At 47.1% G+C, this 20,909-nt stretch overlaps 1 protein-coding gene across 1 annotated transcript in view; it reads left to right on the top strand.

The window, feature by feature from the left end:
- Positions 1 to 20,909, top strand: part of GREB1L (GREB1 like retinoic acid receptor coactivator) — a 113,822-nt gene that overhangs the window by 45,200 nt on the left and 47,713 nt on the right. Inside the window, exons 14-15 of the mRNA XM_065398316.1 lie at positions 14,194 to 14,391; positions 20,337 to 20,517. Coding sequence (XP_065254388.1) covers positions 14,194 to 14,391; positions 20,337 to 20,517 — 379 coding nt within the window. The remainder of the gene's footprint in view (positions 1 to 14,193; positions 14,392 to 20,336; positions 20,518 to 20,909) is intronic.

The raw sequence follows: 20,909 nt of genomic DNA, 5'->3' as shown, positions 1-20,909 counted from the left end.
TTGAGCTCAGCTGCTTCACACACATTGGAACTGGAGCGTAGTATAAATGGGTAGCGGAGAGGCAGCAGCAGCAGCAAGGCATTCAACAACAGCAGTTGCTGCAGCTGTGCACCGCCCAGCAGTGGGTTAAAGCCACCCAAAACAATATCTGCTGAGGAAACTGATGACCCAGCAGCAAGAGTTCCCAAAGGAAATGTTACAGCAGATAGTACCAACCCTATGCCCATAAGGGGAGACGGGAGCTTCACGCTTCCACTGAAGGGGTCCCTCCACCTGCACCAGTAAAGCTCACCAAGATGGGACTGGAGGATGACCTCGAAGCCTTTTTACTCATGTTTGAGAGGGTGGCACTGGCAGCCCAGTGGCCTCTGGAACAATTGGCTCCAATCCTGGCCCCTTACTTGATGGGTCCAGCACAGTCCACCTCCTGTAATCTGGATTTGGAGCGGGTGAAAGATTACAAGCAAGTGAAGTCCACCATCTTGGACTATGTGGATATTTCAGAAGAAACCCACCGCCAGTGGTTTATGGCCAAGAGATACCCCAAGGGGGCATGATCCCGAATGGTAGCACAACGGCTGAAAGAACACTGCTGGAAGTGGCTCCACCCAGAGGAACACTCAGGGTATGTCTACACTACGAGAGTAGTTCGATTTTACTTAAATCGAATATGTGGAATCGATATTACAAAGTCGAACGTGTGTATCCACACTAAGGACAGTAATTCGACTTTGTGAGTCCACACTAATGGGGCAAGCGTCGACATTGGAAGCGGGGCACTGTGGGCAGCTATCCCGCAGTCCCCGCTGCCCATTGGAATTCTGGGTCGAGCCCCCAATGCCTGCTGGGGAAAAAAATGTGTCGAGGGTGGTTTTGGGTAACTGTCGTCATCCAACCGTCACTCCCGCCCTCCCTCCCTGAAAGTGCCGGCGGGCAATCAGTTCGCGCACTTTTCTGGTCAGTGACAGCGCGGACGCCACAGCACTGCGAGCATGGAGCCCGTTGCGACCATCGCTGCAGTTATGGCCGTTGTCAACACCTCGCACCTTATCGTACACCTTTTCCAGAGGCAGATGCTGAGAAATCGGGCGAGGAGGCTACGGCAGCGCGGTGAGGACATTAAGTCTGAGAGGGGCACAGACCTCTCGCAAAGCACGGGACACCGCACCGTGAACATCATGGTGGCAATGGGTCATGTTGATGCTGTGGAACGGCGATTCTGGGCCCAGGAAACAAGCACGGACTGGTGGGACCGCATAGTGCTGCAGGTCTGGGATGAATTACAGTGGCTGCGAAACTTTCGGATGCGGAAGGGAACTTTCCTAGAACTTTGTGAGTTGCTGTCCCCTGCCCTGAAGCGCAAGGACACCCGGATGCGAGCAGCCCTGACTGTCCAGAAGCGAGTATAGCCCTCTGGAAGCTTGGAACGCCAGACAGCTACCGGTCAGTCGCGAACCACTTTGGCATGGGCAAATCTACCGTGGGGGTTGCTGTGATGCAAGTAGCCAACGCAATCGTTGAGCTACTGCTGTCAAAGGTAGTGACCCTTGGAAACGTGCAGGTCATCATAGATGGCTTCGCCGCGATGGGATTCCCAAACTGCGGTGGGGCTATAGATGGAACACACATCCCTATCCTGGGACCGGACCACCAGGCCAGCCAGTACATTAACCGAAAGGGCTACTTTTCAATGGTGCTGCAAGCACTAGTGGACCATAGGGGACGTTTTACCAACATCAACGTCGGATGGCCGGGCAAGGTTCATGACGCTCGTGTTTTCAGGAACTCTGGTCTGTTTAGACGGCTGCAGGAAGGTATTTACTTCCCGGACCACAAAATAACTGTTGGGGATGTGGAGATGCCTATAGTGATCCTCGGGGACCCAGCCTACCCGCTAATGCCCTGGCTCATGAAGCCCTATACAGGCGCCCTGGACACTGAAAAAGAACTCTTCAACTACCGGCTGAGCAAGTGCAGAATGGTGGTTGAGTGTGCTTTTGGACGTCTCAAGGGGAGATGGAGAAGCTTACTGACTCGCTCTGATCTCAGCGAAACCAATATCCCCATTGTTATTGCAGCTTGCTGTGTGCTCCACAATCTCTGTGAGAGCAAGGGGGAGACCTTTATGGCGGGGTGGGAGGTTGAGGCAAATAGCCTGGCTGCTGATTACGCCCAGCCAGACAGCCGTGCGATTAGAAGAGCCCAGCAGGACGCGCTGTGCATCCGGGAGGCTTTGAAAGCTAGGTTCCTCAGTGAGCAGGGTAACCAGTGACTTTTAAGTTTGTTTAAAGAGAAGCTGAACCTGCCCCAGTTTCTTTACGCGGTTAATGTTGACTATCCTCTCCAGCTACATACCCTGTTCACCCCGTCCCCCCCCCTTCCAACCCACGTTTAAAAATAAAATAAATGGAACTTTGTTAATGAACCCCGTTTTCTTTATTACGGGTTTCGCGGTAAACTGTTGAAACTGGGACGCAGACTGTGGTGGGGAGCGGGCGTAGTGATGGAAAGGACGCTTCTAAACTCGAGGAATGACAGGCTCCTGCTCCTAGAGGGGTCTGCAGTGGTGGACTGTTTGTTTCAACGGAGCCTGCCACTCCTCCTTTTCGGGACTCTGTGTGTGTGGGCTATGGGACTTTGTGGCGGGGGAGGGTAGTTAGAGAGAGACTGCAGCGGGGCTCTGTCCTCCTGCCTCCAGTCCTGCAGAACATCCACAAGGCGCCGAAGCGTGTCCGTTTGCTCCCTCATTAGTCCAAGCAGCGTTTGAGTCGCCTGCTGGTCTTCCTGACGCCACCTCTCCTCCCGTTCAATGTTTGATCGATGGTATTGCGACATGTTCTCCCTCCACTGGGTCTGCTGGGCCGCCTCGGCTCGGGAGCAGCCCATAAGTTCTGAGAACATGTCGTCCCGTGTCCTCTTCTTCCTACGCCTAATCTGCGCTAGCCTCTGGGAGGGGGATGCCAGGGTAGGTCGGGAGACAGTCGCAGCTGTGGGATGGGAAAAAGGGAGTGAATTCCTCAAAAAGATAATTTTTTGTGAACAATGAACATAGTCTTTCTCTGTGAACAAGACCATGCACAGCACCTATCACATGCGCACTCAGGACAAGGTTGAATTTTCGGCCTTCGCATTCAGTGCCTGGGGTCTTGCAGTGGAGATCAGACAAGCGGGGCAGGACAGCGGAATTCGGGTAGCAGGCTGACATGGTAAGCCGTAGACTTTTGGCTGCTTAAAACTTAAATTATAGCAGTGCCCTCCTTTCACGTTCAAAGCAATGCTCCTAGCGTTGGCCAGTTCCTGCTGCCGGCAATCCGGCAAGCATGAACTCTGCCCCTGTCCCACCCCCTCGCGGCTGTCCCCGGGAAAGATCCCTGTATGCTGCCCCTCTCCCGCCTCCACCGCGTGGCTGTAAACCGCCGGTTACAGTTCTGTAAAGGAACAGGCAAGCAGTCCCAATAGTAACATTCCCCTAATTCTAAGCAGGTCACCATGAGCGACATCACTCTGCTGAGGATTTCTGAGACAGAGAAAGAACGCATGCTGCGTGAAAGCCAGCAAAAACCAGGGCCGTATGTCGCCATGTTCTGCAAGGCAATGATACCAGAGTACTTGATGATAGCCTGGCGCGGAAAAGTTTCCTACCACGGAGGATACAATAAGGCCGCTCTCCCCAGGAACCTCATGCAAAGGCTTTCCAATTACCTCCAGGAGAGCTTCGTGGAGATGTCCCATGAGGATTTCAGCTCTATCCCCGGACATATAGACCTTATTTTCCAGTAGCTGCACTGGCAAGGACTGAAAAGTAGAGCGCCTAGGGCAAACTAATCATGATAAACCGGACATTGTTAGATTCTTTTGCAGTAGTTGCACTGCCAAGGACTTAAAAGTTAAGCGCCTAGGGCAAACCAATCATGAAAAACCCATTGTTAATGTTCCTGTTCTGTTCAAAATAAATGTTTACATGTTTAAAACACTTACCGACTGATCCTTCCCCTGATTCAGGGTCCGGGTTAACGCCTGGGGACGGTTGGTAGGGGATCTCTGTGAGGGTGATGAAGAGATCCTGGCTGTCGGGGAAATCAGCGTTGTAAGCGCTGTCGACTGCCTCGTCCTCCTCATCTCCTTCCTCATCTTCCCCGTCCGCTAACATCTCCGAGGAAGCGGCCGTCGACAATATCCCATCCTCTGAGTCCACGGTCAGTGGTGGGGTAGTGGTGGCGGCCGCACCTAGAATGGAATGCAGTGCCTCGTAGAAACGGCATGTCTGAGGCTGGGATCCGGAGCGTCCATTTGCCTCTTTGGTCTTCTGGTACCCTTGTCTCAGCTCTTTGATTTTCACGCGGCACTGCGTTGCATCCCGGCTGTATCCTCTCTCTGTCATGGCTTTTGAGATCTTCTCGTAGATCTTTGCATTCCGTCTTTTCGATCGCAGCTCGGAAAGCACGGACTCATCGCCCCACACAGCGATCAGATCCAAGACTTCCCGATCAGTCCATGCTGGGGCCCTCTTTCTATTCTGAGATTGCATGGTCACCTCTGCTGGAGAGCTCTGCATCGTTGCCAGTGCTGCTGAGCTCGCCACGATGTCCAAACAGGAAATGAGATTCAAACTGGCCAGACAGGAAAAGGAATTCAAATGTTCCTGGGGCTTTTCCTGTGTGGCTGGTCAGAGCATCCGAGCTCGGACTGCTGTCCAGAGCGTCAACAGAGTGGTGCACTGTGGGATAGCTCCCGGAGCTATTAGCGTCGAATTCCATCCACACCTACCCTAATTCGACATGGCCATGTCGAATTTAGCGCTACTCCCCTCGTTGGGGAGGAGTACAGAAATCGAATTTAGGAGACCTCTATGTCGAACTAAATAGCTTCGTTGTGTGGACGGGTGCAGGGTTAATTCGATTTAACGCTGCTAAATTCGACATAACCTCCTAGTGTAGACCAGGCCTTAGGGACCTAAGTAGCTGAGGCCATTGTAACGGAGGAGTTTATAAAGATTATTGCCCGTGGGGGACAGGGAGCAGGTACTACAACATCACCCTATCAAAAGCAGTCAGGTTAATGGAGGACTTTGTAGAAGCCGAAGGGTCACTAAAGGCAGAATCAACCCAGACATCAGTAGGGCAAGGGACCTGGGAGGGGGATGAGCCAGAGTCCACAGCAGCGTACCACAGGGAGTCAGTCCTAAAGGGGGGCTGCTAAGGGGGACCACCAGGTACCCCAGACAACTGAAGCATGGCTCACAGATGGAGGTCCAGCTGGCACCCCGCAGGCAGGCTTCCCTAAACCTAGGAAAGAGGCTGGCAACCCAGCCCATTAACCTGCTAGTCTTGTGGACAGACAGGGCACATAAAGAGGGAGTGAATGCTGATGGAATGTGAATATGCCCAGGGCTGGACAGTGGAAACCCAGGGCTGGGGGAAAAAAAACTCCCCCTAAGTTGATTGTACCTGTGATGGTCCAAGGGAAGCTGATTCAAGGACTCTTGGACTCTGGCTGCAGACACATGGTGGTCCAGACCTCCATGGTGGGAAGTGACGCTACTCTTAAGAACATGATTCACCTTCAATGTATCCATTGCGATGTCAAGTCCTACCCCAGCCAGCAGCTACAGCTGATGGTGGGAGCCCATACTGCAGTCATAACCGTAACCTTCGCAGAAAAGTTGGCCTACCCTGTGATCATAGGCTGAGACTGGCGCTTTTGGGGGGGAGGGCAGGTCATTAATACCCAGCTCTCCGGTGCAAACAAGAACAGGGGTCAAGTGGGGACACCAGCTCCCCAGAGATTGGTAAGTCTTGGAGAAGCTGACAACCCTGGGGAAGGGATGTCCCTAGCAACACAGCCACAGACCCCCACAGGGGAGGAAGAGGCAGGCCATCAGGACCTGGAAGCTCTCCTACGGGACATGAATTTCTTGTTAGGAACAACACTATATTAAACTGTGCACATGAGCAACTGGCCCCCATAAATGGAGAAGTGACAGAGCCTCAGAGAGGTGAACGATACCTACACTTTGCGCTCAAGAAGGGGCGCTTGTATTGAATCGAGAAGATTCAGCAAACTGGGTTGGTGAGGAACCAGCTGCTAGTACCACACCAGTACCGCCAGGCCACGTTGCAGCTGGCGCATGATATCCCCTGTGCAGGACACCTGGGATGAGAAAAGACATTGGCTTGCATATTAGCCCAATTCTATTGGCCAGGCGCACACCATGAAGTGAGAGAATACTGTTCTCCTGCCCAGAGTGTCAGCTAATCAGCAGCAGGGGGACCCCTAAAGCACCCTTAGCCCTTCTGCCCTTGATTGAGACCCCCTTGGAAAGGATAGGGGTGGACATTGTCGGACCTCTAGAAAAAACTGCAGCAGGGCATCTGCACATACTTGTGATTGTTGACTATGCAACCAGGTATCTGGAAGCTGTTCCTCTCCGCTCCCCAGAAATGACAGCCATAGCTCCACAGCTCTTGAAGCTCTTCTCACAGGTAGGGTTTCCCTGCAAAATATTAAGAGACCAAGGGTCTAACTTCACTTCACAACTGATGCAAGAATTATGCTCCCTTCTAAAGGTCAAGTCCTTGAAGACCTCGGTGTACCACCCGAGACCAACCGTTTAATAGAGTGGTTTAATAAGACACTGAAAGAGATGTTGAAGTGCTTTGTCAATGACAACCCCAAGCAGTGGGACCGACCACTCCCACTACTCCTATTTGCCATAAGGGAGGTCCTGCAAGCCTCTGTGGGGTTCTCTCCATTTGAGTTGCTCGATGGTTGCCAACCGCGGTGCATCTTGGACTACAAGAAGGCTGGGAAGAAGACGATATGGGGGCCTTAAGTACGACCCAATATATCTTGCAGTTAAGGGTGCAACTCGGAAACTTAGGGGGGGTTGCCAGGGAGAATTTGAGGAAGGCCTAGCACACCCAGGAACAAAATTACAATAGGGAGACATAACTATGGACTTTTCAGCTGGGTGACCATGTTCTACTACTACTGCCCACAGCTGAGTCCAAATTAATAGCCTGTAGACTGAGATCAGACTATCTGAGCGGAGGAAGGAAATCAAGGTCTACCACGTGAACCTTCTCAAACCTTGGAGGGCGCAGGAAGCCCTGCTGATAACTCCTATTCCAGCAGAGCCAGAATTGAGGCCCCAGGTGCCCAGTGATGAAGCTCCAGCAACAATACCGGGGGTGAAGTGCTGTCCCCTGCACAAAGGAAACATCTCCTCTAACTAATCGGGGACTTTGCAGCAGTGTTCTCCAACCGTCCATGGAGAACGTGGTTGGTTCAACATCACCTAGGGACAACCCCAGGCCAGATAGTCCGAGAGAACCCTAGACCATTGCCACAAAAGATGTGGGATACGATCTGAGAGGAAGTACAAGTGATGCTGGAGATGGGAGTGATTATAGAATCCAGAAATGAATGGAGGAGCCCCATAGTTCTCGTTCCCAAACCAGATGGTATGGTTCGGTTCTGCATCAACTTCAGGAAGGTCAGTGCCATCCCAAAATTCAACACCTACCCAATGCCAAGGGTGGACGAGTTATTAGAATGGCTGGGAAGCACCTGAGCACTATCGATCTGACCAAAAGGTTACTGGCAGATCCCCTTATCCCCTTCCCGCAAGAGAAAACTGCTTTCTCCACCCCTTTTGGGCATTTCCAATTTAAGACCATGCCTTTTGGCCTCCATGGAGCTACTGTTACCTTCCAACAACTTATGAATAAGATCCCCAACTCCCACCATCAGTATGCAGCAGCCTACATTGATGATATTGTCGTCTACAGTCCCACCGGGGAAAATCACTTTCAGCATTTAAGAGCGGTGTTTAAAAGCCCTACAGGAGGCAGAAATTATGGCCAACCTGGCAAAATATAGAGTGGCTATGAGTAAAGTAACCTATTTGGGGTACCACATAGGACATAGCTTGGTGAAGCTGGTGGTCAGTAAGATGCAGGCCTTCAAAGCATGTCCTGTCCCCCAGACAGAACCAGTCAGATGTTTTCTTGGCCTTGCAGGATATTACTGGTGGTTTATCCCCATCTTTGCCTCAGTCATGCCCCCCCTTATGAATCTCATAAAAAGCAATAACCCTAAGAAGATCCATTGGGATGAGAAACATGAGGAAGTGTTCAGGGAACTGGAAACATGACTATGCCAGGCACACATGCTCTTTAGCCATGATTTTTCTTGGGAATTCATACTATGCACAGATGCTTCTGACATCTGCACCGTCCTCTCTGAAGACTTGGAAGGGGAAGAACACCCAGTTCTATACCTAAGTAGGAAGCTATTCCCTAGGGAAAAGGTATACTCCATTATTGAAAAGGAGGCATTAGCTATCAAATGGATGGTAGATGCCCACAGCTATTACCTGTTGGGTAGCCCCTTTTCCCTGAACATTGATCACATGCCTCTATGCTGGATCCAGACCACGAGGGATATGAACCCTCATATAATGAAGTGATACCTTGCACTACAACCTGATAGTTTCCAAGTACACCACCAGGCGGGAAAGGACCATGCTAACACCGATTTCTTTTCATGGGAGATTGGGGATGGAGACAACCCACCCCTGAACAGCCTTCCTGTCTTGAGGGGTGGGGTATGTGAAGGGACACACCCTCAGTGTATGGAGGAGACTAACCAACTCCTCTGGGCCAGTTCCACACTAATGAGATGCACCTGCAAGGCTTGTTCAGCCTGGAGGGGGAGGATCTTAAAACGGGAGAACTTACTACAGGAAGGGGCGGTGAACGTGAAGAAGGCCACCGCACCCAGAGACTGCTGGTAATAGAGGTAGTCCAGCCGAGGAGGAGGCAGTTGTGAGACACACTGCTCCCAAAGCTGTCCTGACAGACAACAAAGCAATATGCCCCAGCAAGAGGGGTAGAAGATGAACCCTGCGAAGAGGCAATAGACTCTGAAAGATTGAGCCCTTAGAGCTGAATTTCTAGGGGGTGCCTGAGAGACTGGTCCTCGTGCCAACCAGATCCTCCTCTGTTGCAAGGGGAAGGAGAGAGGAGCAGCCAACCCCCTGCCCGCAGGCAGGTGCTCTCAGAGAGCTCCCTGAAGGGCCACCAACTGAGGGAGAAGAGAAGGGTAAACAATTGACAGTGGGACCTGGGGTGGTCCAGGGAGCCCCGTCTCTCCCACCCCTTTTTAAATCTCAGTATTTAGTTAACTAATTGTTTCTAACTGTTCAGAGTTTATTTTTGGTTTTTAAATTGTACATTTAGGGCCAAATCTTTTCTCAGTTTTTAATTAGCCTTTACTCAGGCAGAACTCTTATTGAAGGCAGTGGTAATCACCCTGATATCTGCTGGGAGAGCAATACAGCGGTGCACAGAAAATCCAGGAAGTTTTTGGAAAGTGTAGGGGACAATTTCCTGGTGCAAGTGCTGGAGGAACCAACTAGGGGCAGAGCTTTTCTTGACCTGCTGCTCACAAACAGGGAAGAATTAGTAGGGGAAGCAAAAGTGGATGGGAACCTGGGAGGCAGTGACCATGAGATGGTCGAGTTCAGGATCCTGACACAAGGAAGAAAGGAGAGCAGCAGAATACGGACCCTGGACTTCAGAAAAGCAGACTTTGACTCCCTCAGGGAACAGATGGGCAGGATCCCCTGGGAGAATAACATGAAAGGGGTCCAGGAGAGCTGGCTGTATTTTAAAGAATCCTTATTGTGGTTGCAGGAACAAACCATCCCGACGTGTAGAAAGAATAGTAAATATGGCAGGCGACCAGCTTGGCTTAACAGTGAAATCCTTGCTGACCTTAAACGCAAAAAAGAAGCTTACAAGAAGTGGAAGATTGGACAAATGACCAGGGAGGAGTATAAAAATATTGCTCAGGCATGCAAGAGTGAAATCAGGAAGGCCACATCGCATTTGGAGTTGCAGCTAGCAAGAGATGTTAAGAGTAACAAGAAGGGTTTCTTCAGGTATGTTAGCAACAAGAAGAAAGTCAAGGAAAGTGTGGGCCCCTTACTGAATGAGGGAGGCAACCTAGTGACCGAGGATGTGGAAAAAGCTAATGTACTCAATGCTTTTTTTGCCTCTGTCTTCACAAACAAGGTCAGCTCCCAGACTGCTGGACTGGGCAGCACAGTATGGGGAGGAGGTGACCAGCCCTCCGTGGAGAAAGAAGTGGTTCGGGACTATTTAGAAAAACTGGATGAGCACAAATCCATGGGGCCGGATGCGCTGCATCCGAGGGTGCTAAAGGAGTTGGCGGATGTGATTGCGGAGCCATTGGCCATCATCTTTGAAAACTCATGGCGATCGGGGGAGGTCCCAGATGACTGGAAAAAGGCTAATGTAGTACCCATCTTTAAAAAAGGGAAGAAGGAGGATCCGGGGAACTACAGGCCAGTCAGCCTCACCTCAGTCCCTGGAAAAATCATGGAGCAGGTCCTCATGGAATCAATTATGAAACACTTAGAGGAGAGGAAAGTGATCCGGAACAGTCAGCATGGATTCACCAAGGGGAAGTCGTGCCTGACTAACCTAATTGCCTTCTATGATGAGATAACTGGCTCTGTGGATGAGGGGAAAGCAGTGGATGTGTTATTCCTTGACTTTAGCAAAGCTTTTGATACGGTCTCCCACAGTATTCTTGCCGCCAAGTTAAAGAAGTATGGGCTGGATGAATGGACTGTAAGGTGGATAGAAAGCTGGCTAGATCGTCGGGCTCAACGGGTAGTGATCAATGGCTCCATGTCTAGTTGGCAGCCGGTTTCAAGCGGAGTGCCCCAAGGGTCAGTCCTGGGGCCGGTTTTGTTTAATATCTTTATTAATGATCTGGAGGATGGTGTGGACTGCACTCTCAGCAAGTTTGCAGATGACACTAAACTGGGAGGTGTGGTAGATACGCTGGAGGGTAGGGATCAGATACAGAGGGACCTAGACAAATTAGAGGATTGGGCCAAAAGAAGCCTGATGAGGTTCAACAAGGACAAGTGCAGAGTCCTGCACTTAGGACGGAAGAATCCTATGCACTGCTACAGACTAGGGACCGAATGGCTAGGTAGCAGTTCTGCAGAAAAGGACCTAGGGGTCACAGTGGACGAGAAGCTGGATATGACTCAACAGTGTGCTCTTGTTGCCAAGAAGGCTAATGGCATTTTGGGCTGTATAAGTAGGGGCATTGCCAGCAGATCAAGGAACGTGATCGTTCCCCTTTATGCGACATTGGTGAGGCCTCATCTGGAGTACTGTGTCCAGTTTTGGGCCCCACACCACAAGAAGGATGTGGAAATATTGGAAAGAGTCCAGCGGAGGGCAACAAAAATGATTAGGGGTCTGGAGCACATGACTTATGAGGAGAGGCTGAGGGAACTGGGATTGTTTAGTCTCCAGAAGAGAAGAAAGGGGGGATTTGAGAGCTGCTTTCAACTACCTGAGGGGGGGTTCCAAAGAGGATGGAGCTCAGCTGTTCTCAGTGGTGGCAGATGACAGAACAAGGAGCAATGGTCTCAAGTTGCAGTGGGGGAGGTCTAGGTTGGATATTAGGAAACACTATTTCACTAGGAGGGTGGTGAAGCACTGGAATGCGTTACCTAGGGAGGTGGTGGAATCTCCTTCCTTGGAGGTTTTTAAGGCCCGGCTTGACAAAGCCCTGGCTGGGATGATTTAGTTGGGAATTGGTCCTGCTTTGAGCAGGGGGTTGGACTAGATGACCTCCTGAGGTCCCTTCCAACCCTGATATTCTATGATTCTATGAGTATATAAGAACATAAGAATGGCCATACTGAGTCAGACCAATGGTCCATCTAGCCCAGTGTCCTGTCTTCCGACAGTAGCCTGTACCAGACACTTCACAGGACAATTATCAAGTGATCCATCCCTTCTTGTCTAGTCCCAGCTTCTATATCGTGGTGATATGATATTTTTCTGTCTTATTATATATCCCTTTCCTAATCGTTGCTAATAGTCTGTTTGCTTTTTTGACTGCCACCACACATTGAACAGATTTTTTTAGAGAACTATCCATGATGACTCCAAGGTCTTTTTTGAGTGGTAACAGCTAATTTAGACCCCATAATTTTATATGTATAGTTGGGATTATGTTTTCCAATGTGCATTACTTTGTACTGATCAACATTGAATTTCATCTGCTGTTTTCTTGCCTGGACATCCAGTTTTGTGAGATCCCCTTTTTAACACTTTGCACTTTGGACTTAACTTTCTTAATTAATTTTGTATTGTCTGCACATTTTGCCATGTTACTGTTTACCCCCCTTTCCAGATGATTTATGACTATGTTGCACAGCGCTGGTCCCAGTACAGACCCGTGGGGGATCCCACGATTTCTCTCTCTTCTCTTGGAAAACTGACTATTCCTGCCATTTGTTTCCTCTCTCTCAACCGGTTACAGATCCGTGAGAGAACCGTCCCTCTTATCCCACGACTGCTTCGTTTACTTAAGAGCCTTTGGTGTAGGCTCTTTTCAAAGACTTTCTGAAAGTCCAAGTACAGTATATCAGCTGGATCAGCCTTGTCCATATGCTTGTTAACTCCCTCAAAGAATTCTAATAGGTTGGTGACCCTTCCCCAACATATCATGTTCATTTGTGTCTAATAATTCTGTTCTTTACTATAGTTTCAGCTAATTCACCTGGTACTGAAATTAGGATAATTGGCCTATAATTGGCCAGTATTGCCCCTGGAGCCTTTTAAAAAAAATCAGCATTACATTAGCTATCCTCCAGTCATCTGGTAGAGAGACTTATTTAAGTGATAGGTTGCATACCACAATTAATAGTTCTGCAATTTCATATTTGACTTCCTTCTGAACTCTTGGGTGAACACCATCTGGTCCTGGTGACTTATTACTGTTTAGTTTATCAATTTGTTCCAAAACCTCCTCTGACACTTCAGTCTGGGACAGTTCCTCAGATCTGTCACCTAAAAAGAATGGCTCAGGTGTGAGAATCTCCCTCCTATCCTCTGCAGTGAACAGTGATGCAAAGAATTCATTTAGTAAAGACTGAATAAAATGTGAGGCGCCAGTCTGCCCCACTTATGCACGTTGTGTAGTGCCTTACTCCACAAGTAGCTCCATTGAAATCAATAACATAAGGGTGGCAGAATTGGCACTCAATATTTGGCCCAAAATATCTTCAAATTGTTACTTAAAATACAAAGATGTTAGTTGTATATTGCTTAAAATAAATGAACTATTACTATATATTATCTTTTTAAATGGTTTTATTTTTTTTTTTAAATAATTTTCTCCCAGGCACATCTTTGAGCCAAGTTTTCCATCCATCAGCACTGGTTTTTGTAATAGGAAAACTGACAGAGCCATAACTAAAATGTTACTACAAGGTTAAATTTGGTAGTAGTACGTTAAGAGTTTAGTTTATTCAGGACTAGTGAAGTGTATATAAAAGTGCATAGAATATACCCACTAACTATTTTTAAGTGTAGGACTATACCTGTTCTTTGGCAGATGTGAACATTGACACGTGCTTAGAGAAAACATTTCTCTAAATGATAAACTCCAGGCCCCAAAGTTTCTGTAGCTAACTTTGACGCAACTCCTTCCGTAAGGCTTCCATGTACATCCATGACTAAGCTGCCTTAAAATCAGGACTTCTGCTCCACCTCTTGATTGAAGGTCTCACTCACCTTTCATTCCAGTCCATTTCTATAAACAAGTGGCCAGCGTGATGCTGCCATGGTCACACACCCGAGAAGGTAAGTTCTCACCAATTGGCTTGCCACCCAGTAAATGAGAATTTTGTGTTGTCACAGCAGAGCAGTAGAGGTGTCATTCCATGGGGCCAGAGCACAGCAGCCTCAGCAGTGTATGGCTGCTCCACATAAGTTGGCATGTTCAAGGAACTGTATGTGGCAAGAGAAGGTTAGAACTACATGCATTGCGTCCCTTAATGGTTGCAATTCAGGCACTGAGGTTAGGCACTGAGGTTTCACTGAGTTGCAGCCTTGTAAAGCTTCAAAGCACTTCATGCAATGAAAAAATTGCCACTACCCTGCAGAGAGCATCTTGTATGTAACCAAATTTTGATCTGAAAAGTAGATTCTGTGGTGGTGATGTGCACCAGTTTCACCATAAATCTAGGATTTATTCTGTTGAGTGGCTTTGATGATGTAAGCCAGAGTATTTTGAAGGCTGCTGTTTAATGTAAAATAATTTAAATTTTGATGCCATTTTTTTTACTAGATTTGGATATTGACACCTTCCAAATTTATCAGCCGCAGCTTACAGTTGCCAGAAAGCTCTTGTCCCAGGTATGTGCTATAGCAGACAGTGGCAATCAAAGCCTGGATCTGGGCCACTTCAGCAAAGTAGACTTCATCATTATAGTCCCTCGTTCAGAGGTTCTGGTCCAGCAAACCCTTCAACGGATTCGACAATCAGGTAAAGGGATGGGGAGGAAAGCAGTGTATTAAATCAAAACTGGGTATCTATGTACCCCTGTATATAGTGCTAGAGTAAACTGTTTAAAAATTTATTCTGGAGGTCCCAGCTTTGTTCAGTTATTTAGTGTCACATGTAAGTTCTAAAGAGTCTACATTCACAAAATTGGACCAACTGCGTTTACTGTGTAGGTGGCAAGAGGCATTGCCATATTTACCTAAAGACTGGATGAGCTATGACCTGAGGCAACATCTAGCAGTTGAAACGAGAAAACAGGGATGAACAAATGGCTTTTCATTTTGCCCTCACAATAGTATATTCATAGGAACACAGGCATTGCCATACTAATAGTAGTCTGTCTAGTCCAGTGTCCTGTGCCTGGCAATTGCCAATAGCAGATATTTCAGAGGAAGATGCAAGAAACCCCTTAGTGGATAATTAATGGAATAACCTGCCTATTGAGGTTTCTTCCTCCCCCTATCAGTTAGTGGTTGGCTTATACTCTGAAGCAAGAGGGTTTATATCCTTTTTTTAAAACTGTCATATTTAGTATAACTATGGATTCTCTATATAAATGGCTAATAATTTTTTAATCTTATTAAGCTCTCGGCCTCTGTCTTGTTGCAATGAGTTCCATGGGATAATTATGCATTCTGCTAAAAAAGTTCTTTTATCAATTTTAAACATGTTGCCTTTCAATTAATTTGATATTCCCTTGCTCTTGCTCTCGTATAATGAAAAGGTAAAGAGGAACTTCCAATGCAACTTCTCGATACATTTTTTTATATGCCTACCACAGAATCATCGAAATATGTAGGACTGGAAAGGGGTCATCTAGTCCAGTTCCCCCCCACGCTGAGGCTGGATCAAATATACCTAGACCATCCCTGACAGGTGTTTGTCTAACCTGTTCTTAAAAACCTCCAGTGATGGGGATTTCACAATCTCCCTCGGTAACTTATTCCAGTATTTAACCATCCATATAGTTAAGAGTTTTTCCTAATATCTAACCTAAATCTCCCTTGCTACAGATTAAGCCCATTACTTCTTGTCCTACCTTCAGTGGACATGGAGAACAATTGTTCACAGTCCTGTTTATAACAGCCCTTGACATATTTGAGGATTGTTTTCAAGTCATTGTCCTCCTCTCCCCGTTCCCCCAGTCTTCTTTTCTCAGGACTAAACATGACCAATTTTTTTTAACCTTTCCTCACAGGTCAAGTTTTCTAAACCTTTTATCATTTTTGTTGCTCTCCTCTGGACTCTTTTCAGTATGTCCATATCTTCTTTAAAGTGCGGTGCCCCAGAACAGGCACTGTAACTGAGGCCGAGTGAAGTGAGAGGTTACCTTCTGTGTCTTACATACCACACTCCTGTTAATACACCCCAGAATACTTTGCTTTTTTTGCCACTGCATCATATTGTTGCCTCCCATTAAATCTGTGATACATTGTAACTTCCAGTTCCTTTTCTGCAGTGCTACAGCCTAGGAAATTATTTCCTGTTTTGTAGTTGTGCATTTGATTTTTCCTTCATTTTTTCCTAAGCGTAACACTTTGCATTTGTCTTTTGAATTTCATCTCGTGGATTTCAGATCAATTCTCCAATTTATCAAGGTCATTTTGAATTCTAATCCTATCCTCCAAAGTGCTCTAGCAACCTCTCCCAGCTTGGTGTCATCTCCAAAATGTATAAGCACACTCTCCACTCCATTGTCCAAGTCGTTAATGAAAATATTGACTAGTATCAGACCCAGGACAGACCCTTGTGGGAGCCCTCTAGATATGTCGTCCTGGTTTGACAGCGAATCATGATAACTACTCTGTTGTTTTTTAATTAGTTGTGAACCCACCTTATAGAATTTCATCTAGACCACATTTCCCTAGTTTGCTTATGAGACTATCATGTGGAACTGTGTCAAGTGTTCCTGAAATCAAGTCTTCTAGTTTATTTTCCCCATAAAAACTAAAACAGTCCCAGTCTTTTCAGCATCTCCTGATAAAGAAAGCCTCCCATACATCTAATTTGGTTGTCCATCTCTGCATCCCTTATCTTTCTTGATATTTTTGAGATAAGGTGACAACAACTAAACACATTATTTGAAAAGAGGGTGCCTCATTGATTTATATAATGGCATTACTATTTTCTCTTCCATTCCTCATACAGTCTAACACTATGTTTCCTATTTTGCTGCTCCTGTGCACTGAGCAGAGGTTCTCTCTCAGCTGTTCTTTATGCTCAGGTTGAATATAATAATTCCCAGGACAGCTTACAGGGATTGCAGGCATGGTGCTTCTGTACTTCCTGTCGGTTGGAGTAGGCTGGAGGAATATGCCAGCAATTTTAGTTTTACCTGTGGGCAATAGAAAAGATTGACCCAATATTGGCAAGAGGCATCTGTAAACTTACGAATTTTTGAAGGGGATACCCAAGTATCTTTTTCTCAGGTATCCATCTAGTGGGAAGAATGTATTAGCCAAGTACAGGGAAACTAAACTTAGTGTCACTGAGTCTGACCCAACTCAATGCCATATTGAAGATTCTTATATAGATCTAAATGATTTTTTTCTAGTAATGTTATGAGTCTCTGGTCTGCTCATAAATCCATCCCCTTCTTGGAGGAAATCTAGAAGTGGGGAAATAACTTTTACTCACCACCGTGAAAGTAAATCTATCCCACTAACGCCTTGTCTACACTACAGAGTTTGGTTGAAAAAAGGCAGCTTTTGTCGAAAGAACAGCAGAGGTGTACACACTGCAATGCTACTTTTGCAGACAAAACTCTCTTGTTTTGCCAACAAAATAAAATCACATTGACGAGAGGCACAGATCTTTTTGTGGCCAAGTCATATTGACAAAGTGTCAGTGTAGACACCGCACTTAGTTTTGTCACAGTAAATGGCCTCCAGGAGCTGTCTCTCAATGCCTATCCTGACCATTCTGATCAGCAGTTCAAACTCCACTGTCTTGCTGCCAGGTAAACAAGCATCCACCCTTTAAAGGCCCAGGACTTTTTGAAATTCCACTTCCTGTTTGCTCGGCGTGGAGAGCCCACATCGCATCTTCCCAGCTGACCATGGTGGCTCCACGCAACAAATGCTCTCCCTCTTGGACCACTGTGAAGCAGTTGGATCTGCTGAGTATATGGGGAGAGGAGGCTGTCTAGTCCCAGCTTTGCTCCAGTTATAGAAACTTCGATACCTACGGGCAGATTTTCCATGGGTTTTGTGAGAAGGGCTATGAACGGGACACGGTGTAGTGCCAAGCAAAGATAAAGGAGCAGAGGCAGGCGTACCAGAAGGCAAGAGAGGTGAACCGTTGCTCTGGTGCTGTGGCCAGAGCTGCTGCTTCTCTCAGGAGCTGGATGCCATACTTGGCAGTGATCCACCTCCACCACCAAGGACCCTTCGGAGGGGCTGGAGGCAGCAGACAGTGGACCTAACCCTGAGGACAAAGTTGTGGATGACGAGGTGGAGTTGGAGGATGTTGTGGAGCCCACGAAAGGGTCGTGTGATGTTGTGGCAAGTCAGTAACTCTTTTCCACTCCGGAGGGATCTAGTGCATTCCAGCACTCCGTCTTCGGTGAGCATAATGCAGGAGAGGAGACCGCTGGTAAGTGATCTTTTTGAGTTGATGCTGTTTGGTTATATGATGTACAGCTGTCCTTTGCTCTGTATACTGTAGAGGTGGGTGAATGGATAGAAATGTGCAAGACTACTGTGTTTTAGTGTGCTTCACATTCCCCTGTGCAGCTAAGCAGTGCAGCAGAACAGTGTGTTGATGCACACCGAGATTTCAGAGGAATCTTCCAGAGAAATCTTTAGAAAACTTTCCTGGAGGAACTTAGCAATCACTTGTGCAAAGTGGCACACAGGCGAGCAGCATAGGGACCAGGTCTGAAGTTGCACGCATGCAGGAGATGCACCCTTTCATCCTTGCTTACCCTCAGGAGTGAGATATTGGCTTCAAAGTGGTGGTAGAATTTACAGTATTGTCCTGTTGCCTTCACTGATCCCCTGAAAACATCACCTATATCCTTTGCCCCATCTTAAACACCTGGGCCGAACTCACCATGTTTAGGGTGTTCACTGAGATGTGTGCATGCCAAGGGACAGTGAGAAAGTGATTAGTATGTTAAAAGAGGTGTATTTTACTATAATGATTCAATGCTGTACGTGAACTAACAATCATGCGTCTATGTATTGCTTCTTGTGCTTCTGCAGATGTGGCCTTCAGGGGAACCTCCTACACACTGGAGAAGTGCCTCTGCCAGATGAGAAAGCAACCAAGGCAGAGCAAGGAGGACATGTTCCGAGAGGTGATCCAATCCTCTGAGTCAGAAAAAAAGAGAACACAAGGAGTTAAGAGAAATGGAAAGGCGGGACAGAAAGGACAGTGAGGAGCACATTATAAAGGCCCAGGAGCAGATGATAAGTGATGGAGGAGCAAACAGAGATGTTGAAGTCCCTAATCACGCTCCAGGCAGAACAAATGCATGCTCGCCCACCCCTGCAGCCAAATCAGAACTGTTTCCCCTGTTCTCCCCAAACTCTTCACGCACATTCCTTGCAACTTCCTGGAACATCTTGGTATCCCGTCACTCCACCCCTTAGGACAACTTCCAAAATGATAGCTGGATTTACTCACAGCTATGACAGCCTCCCCTGCCCAAAACTGTTATCTCCCTACACCAACTCTTTTATGTGTGTTAATTGGTGTTTAATAAAAACAAACTCTCTGAAAGATAACCAATCTTTATTTGTGTCCTACACATAGTGATTGCTGCTGGTATTAAAACATACATGCATTTTAATAATTTGCTTACTACAAATCCCACTCAGGAATCATCACAAGTTTTAGGCAAAATAAGAAAACAGAAATTAATGAAGCATGGCAGATTGCTTTATAGAAATACACATTACTGGAGCTCATTATCAAAATGTTGCCTCAAAGCCTCCCTGAGTCAAATTGCCCACCGTTGTGCCCCTCTAATAGCCCTGGTAACTGGCTGCTCAAAATCAGCAACCAGGTGATCTGCCTCAGCGCTCCACCCCTGGGGAAACTTTTCATTCCTAGCCTCACAAAGATTAAGGAGTGTGCAGCAGGCTCCTATGACCATGGGGAATGCTTTCCTCATTAAGATTTTTTTAATCTGCCAAACGTACAATCCATGGTCATTCTGCATCTTCTCAGCCTATTGTTGAAGTGCTCCTTGCTGCTGTCCCTTTATCCACTTCTACAGTATACAGAGCAAAGAACAGCTGTACATCATATAACCAAGCAGCATCAACTCAAAAAGATCACTTACCGGGGGTCTCCTCTCCTGCATCATGCTCACTGGAGATGGAGTGCTGAGATGGGCTAGACCCCTCCGGAGTGGAAAAGAATTCCTGACTCAACGCAACACTGCACGACCCTTTTGTGGGCTCCACAAATGTCCTCCAACTCCACCTCCTCGTCCACAAGTTTTTCCTCAGGGTTAGGTCCACTGTCCGCTGCCTCCAGACCCTCCGAAGTGTCCTTGGTGGTGGAGGTAGGATCACCACCAAGGATGGTGTCCAGCTCCTGATAGAAGTGGCAGCTCTTGGGTGCAGCACCGGAGTGGCGGTTTGCCTCTCTTGCCTTCTGGTACGTCTGCCTTAGCCCCTTTATCTTCACTCGGCACTGCACCATGTCCCATTCATAGCTCTTCTCACAAAACCCACAGGAAATCTGCCCATAGGTTGATATGACTTTTCCACAAAAAACTCTCTGCCTCTCGTCAAGGTGATTTTATTTTATCAGCAAAACAGGAGAGTTCTGTCGGCAAAAGTAGCACTATAGTGTGTACATATCTCCACTGTTCTGTCGACAAAAAGCAACTTTTGTTGACGACACTCTGTAGTGTAGACAAGGCCTTATTTGTAGATAAAGGCAAAGGAATTTTCTTTTTTTCTTTTTGGAAGGTGTTCTTGTTGACTTGGGCCTAGAAGAGAATGGGACAGCCTATCAGAGAGCTGAGAAATATGTAGTACGGCTAGACAATGAGATCCAAACAAAGTTTGAAGTTTTTATGAGACGGGTGAAGCAGAATCCATACACCTTGTTTGTGCTGGTTCACGACAATGCCCACGTAGATTTAACAAGGTAAGTGCTTCACAATAGCAAGGCAAAAATTTATTCTACTGTATATTAATACTCAGGATTTTTAATAAAACAAAATTATGATCTCAGCCTGATGCTTCCTTGTGCCCCAGCCATTTAAAGATTCATAAACAGAAGTCATCATCTTTGTCCATCCTAGATATTTCTTAAAACTATCATTCAGATTCGATGTAAGGTGGGGTCAACTTTAGATTTTTAAATCCCTAGCAAGAATGCTCCTAGGGATCCCCCGTCATCCTTTTCTCTGCATAGCCATTCTCATCCAACTTCTCATGTCTTTCCCAGTCCCATTTCTTTCTCATCTGTAACTGAGCAGAGTAGAAGAGAGACTGATAATCTTCCTTCCCTCCCCCACCCCCATCCTACCTTTAGCC

This window comes from Emys orbicularis, chromosome 2, assembly GCF_028017835.1.
Source record: "Emys orbicularis isolate rEmyOrb1 chromosome 2, rEmyOrb1.hap1, whole genome shotgun sequence".
Taxonomy (NCBI): domain Eukaryota; kingdom Metazoa; phylum Chordata; order Testudines; family Emydidae; genus Emys; species Emys orbicularis.
Note: the sequence above shows the minus strand (reverse complement) of the source record. Positions and strands in the feature narration are given on the sequence as shown.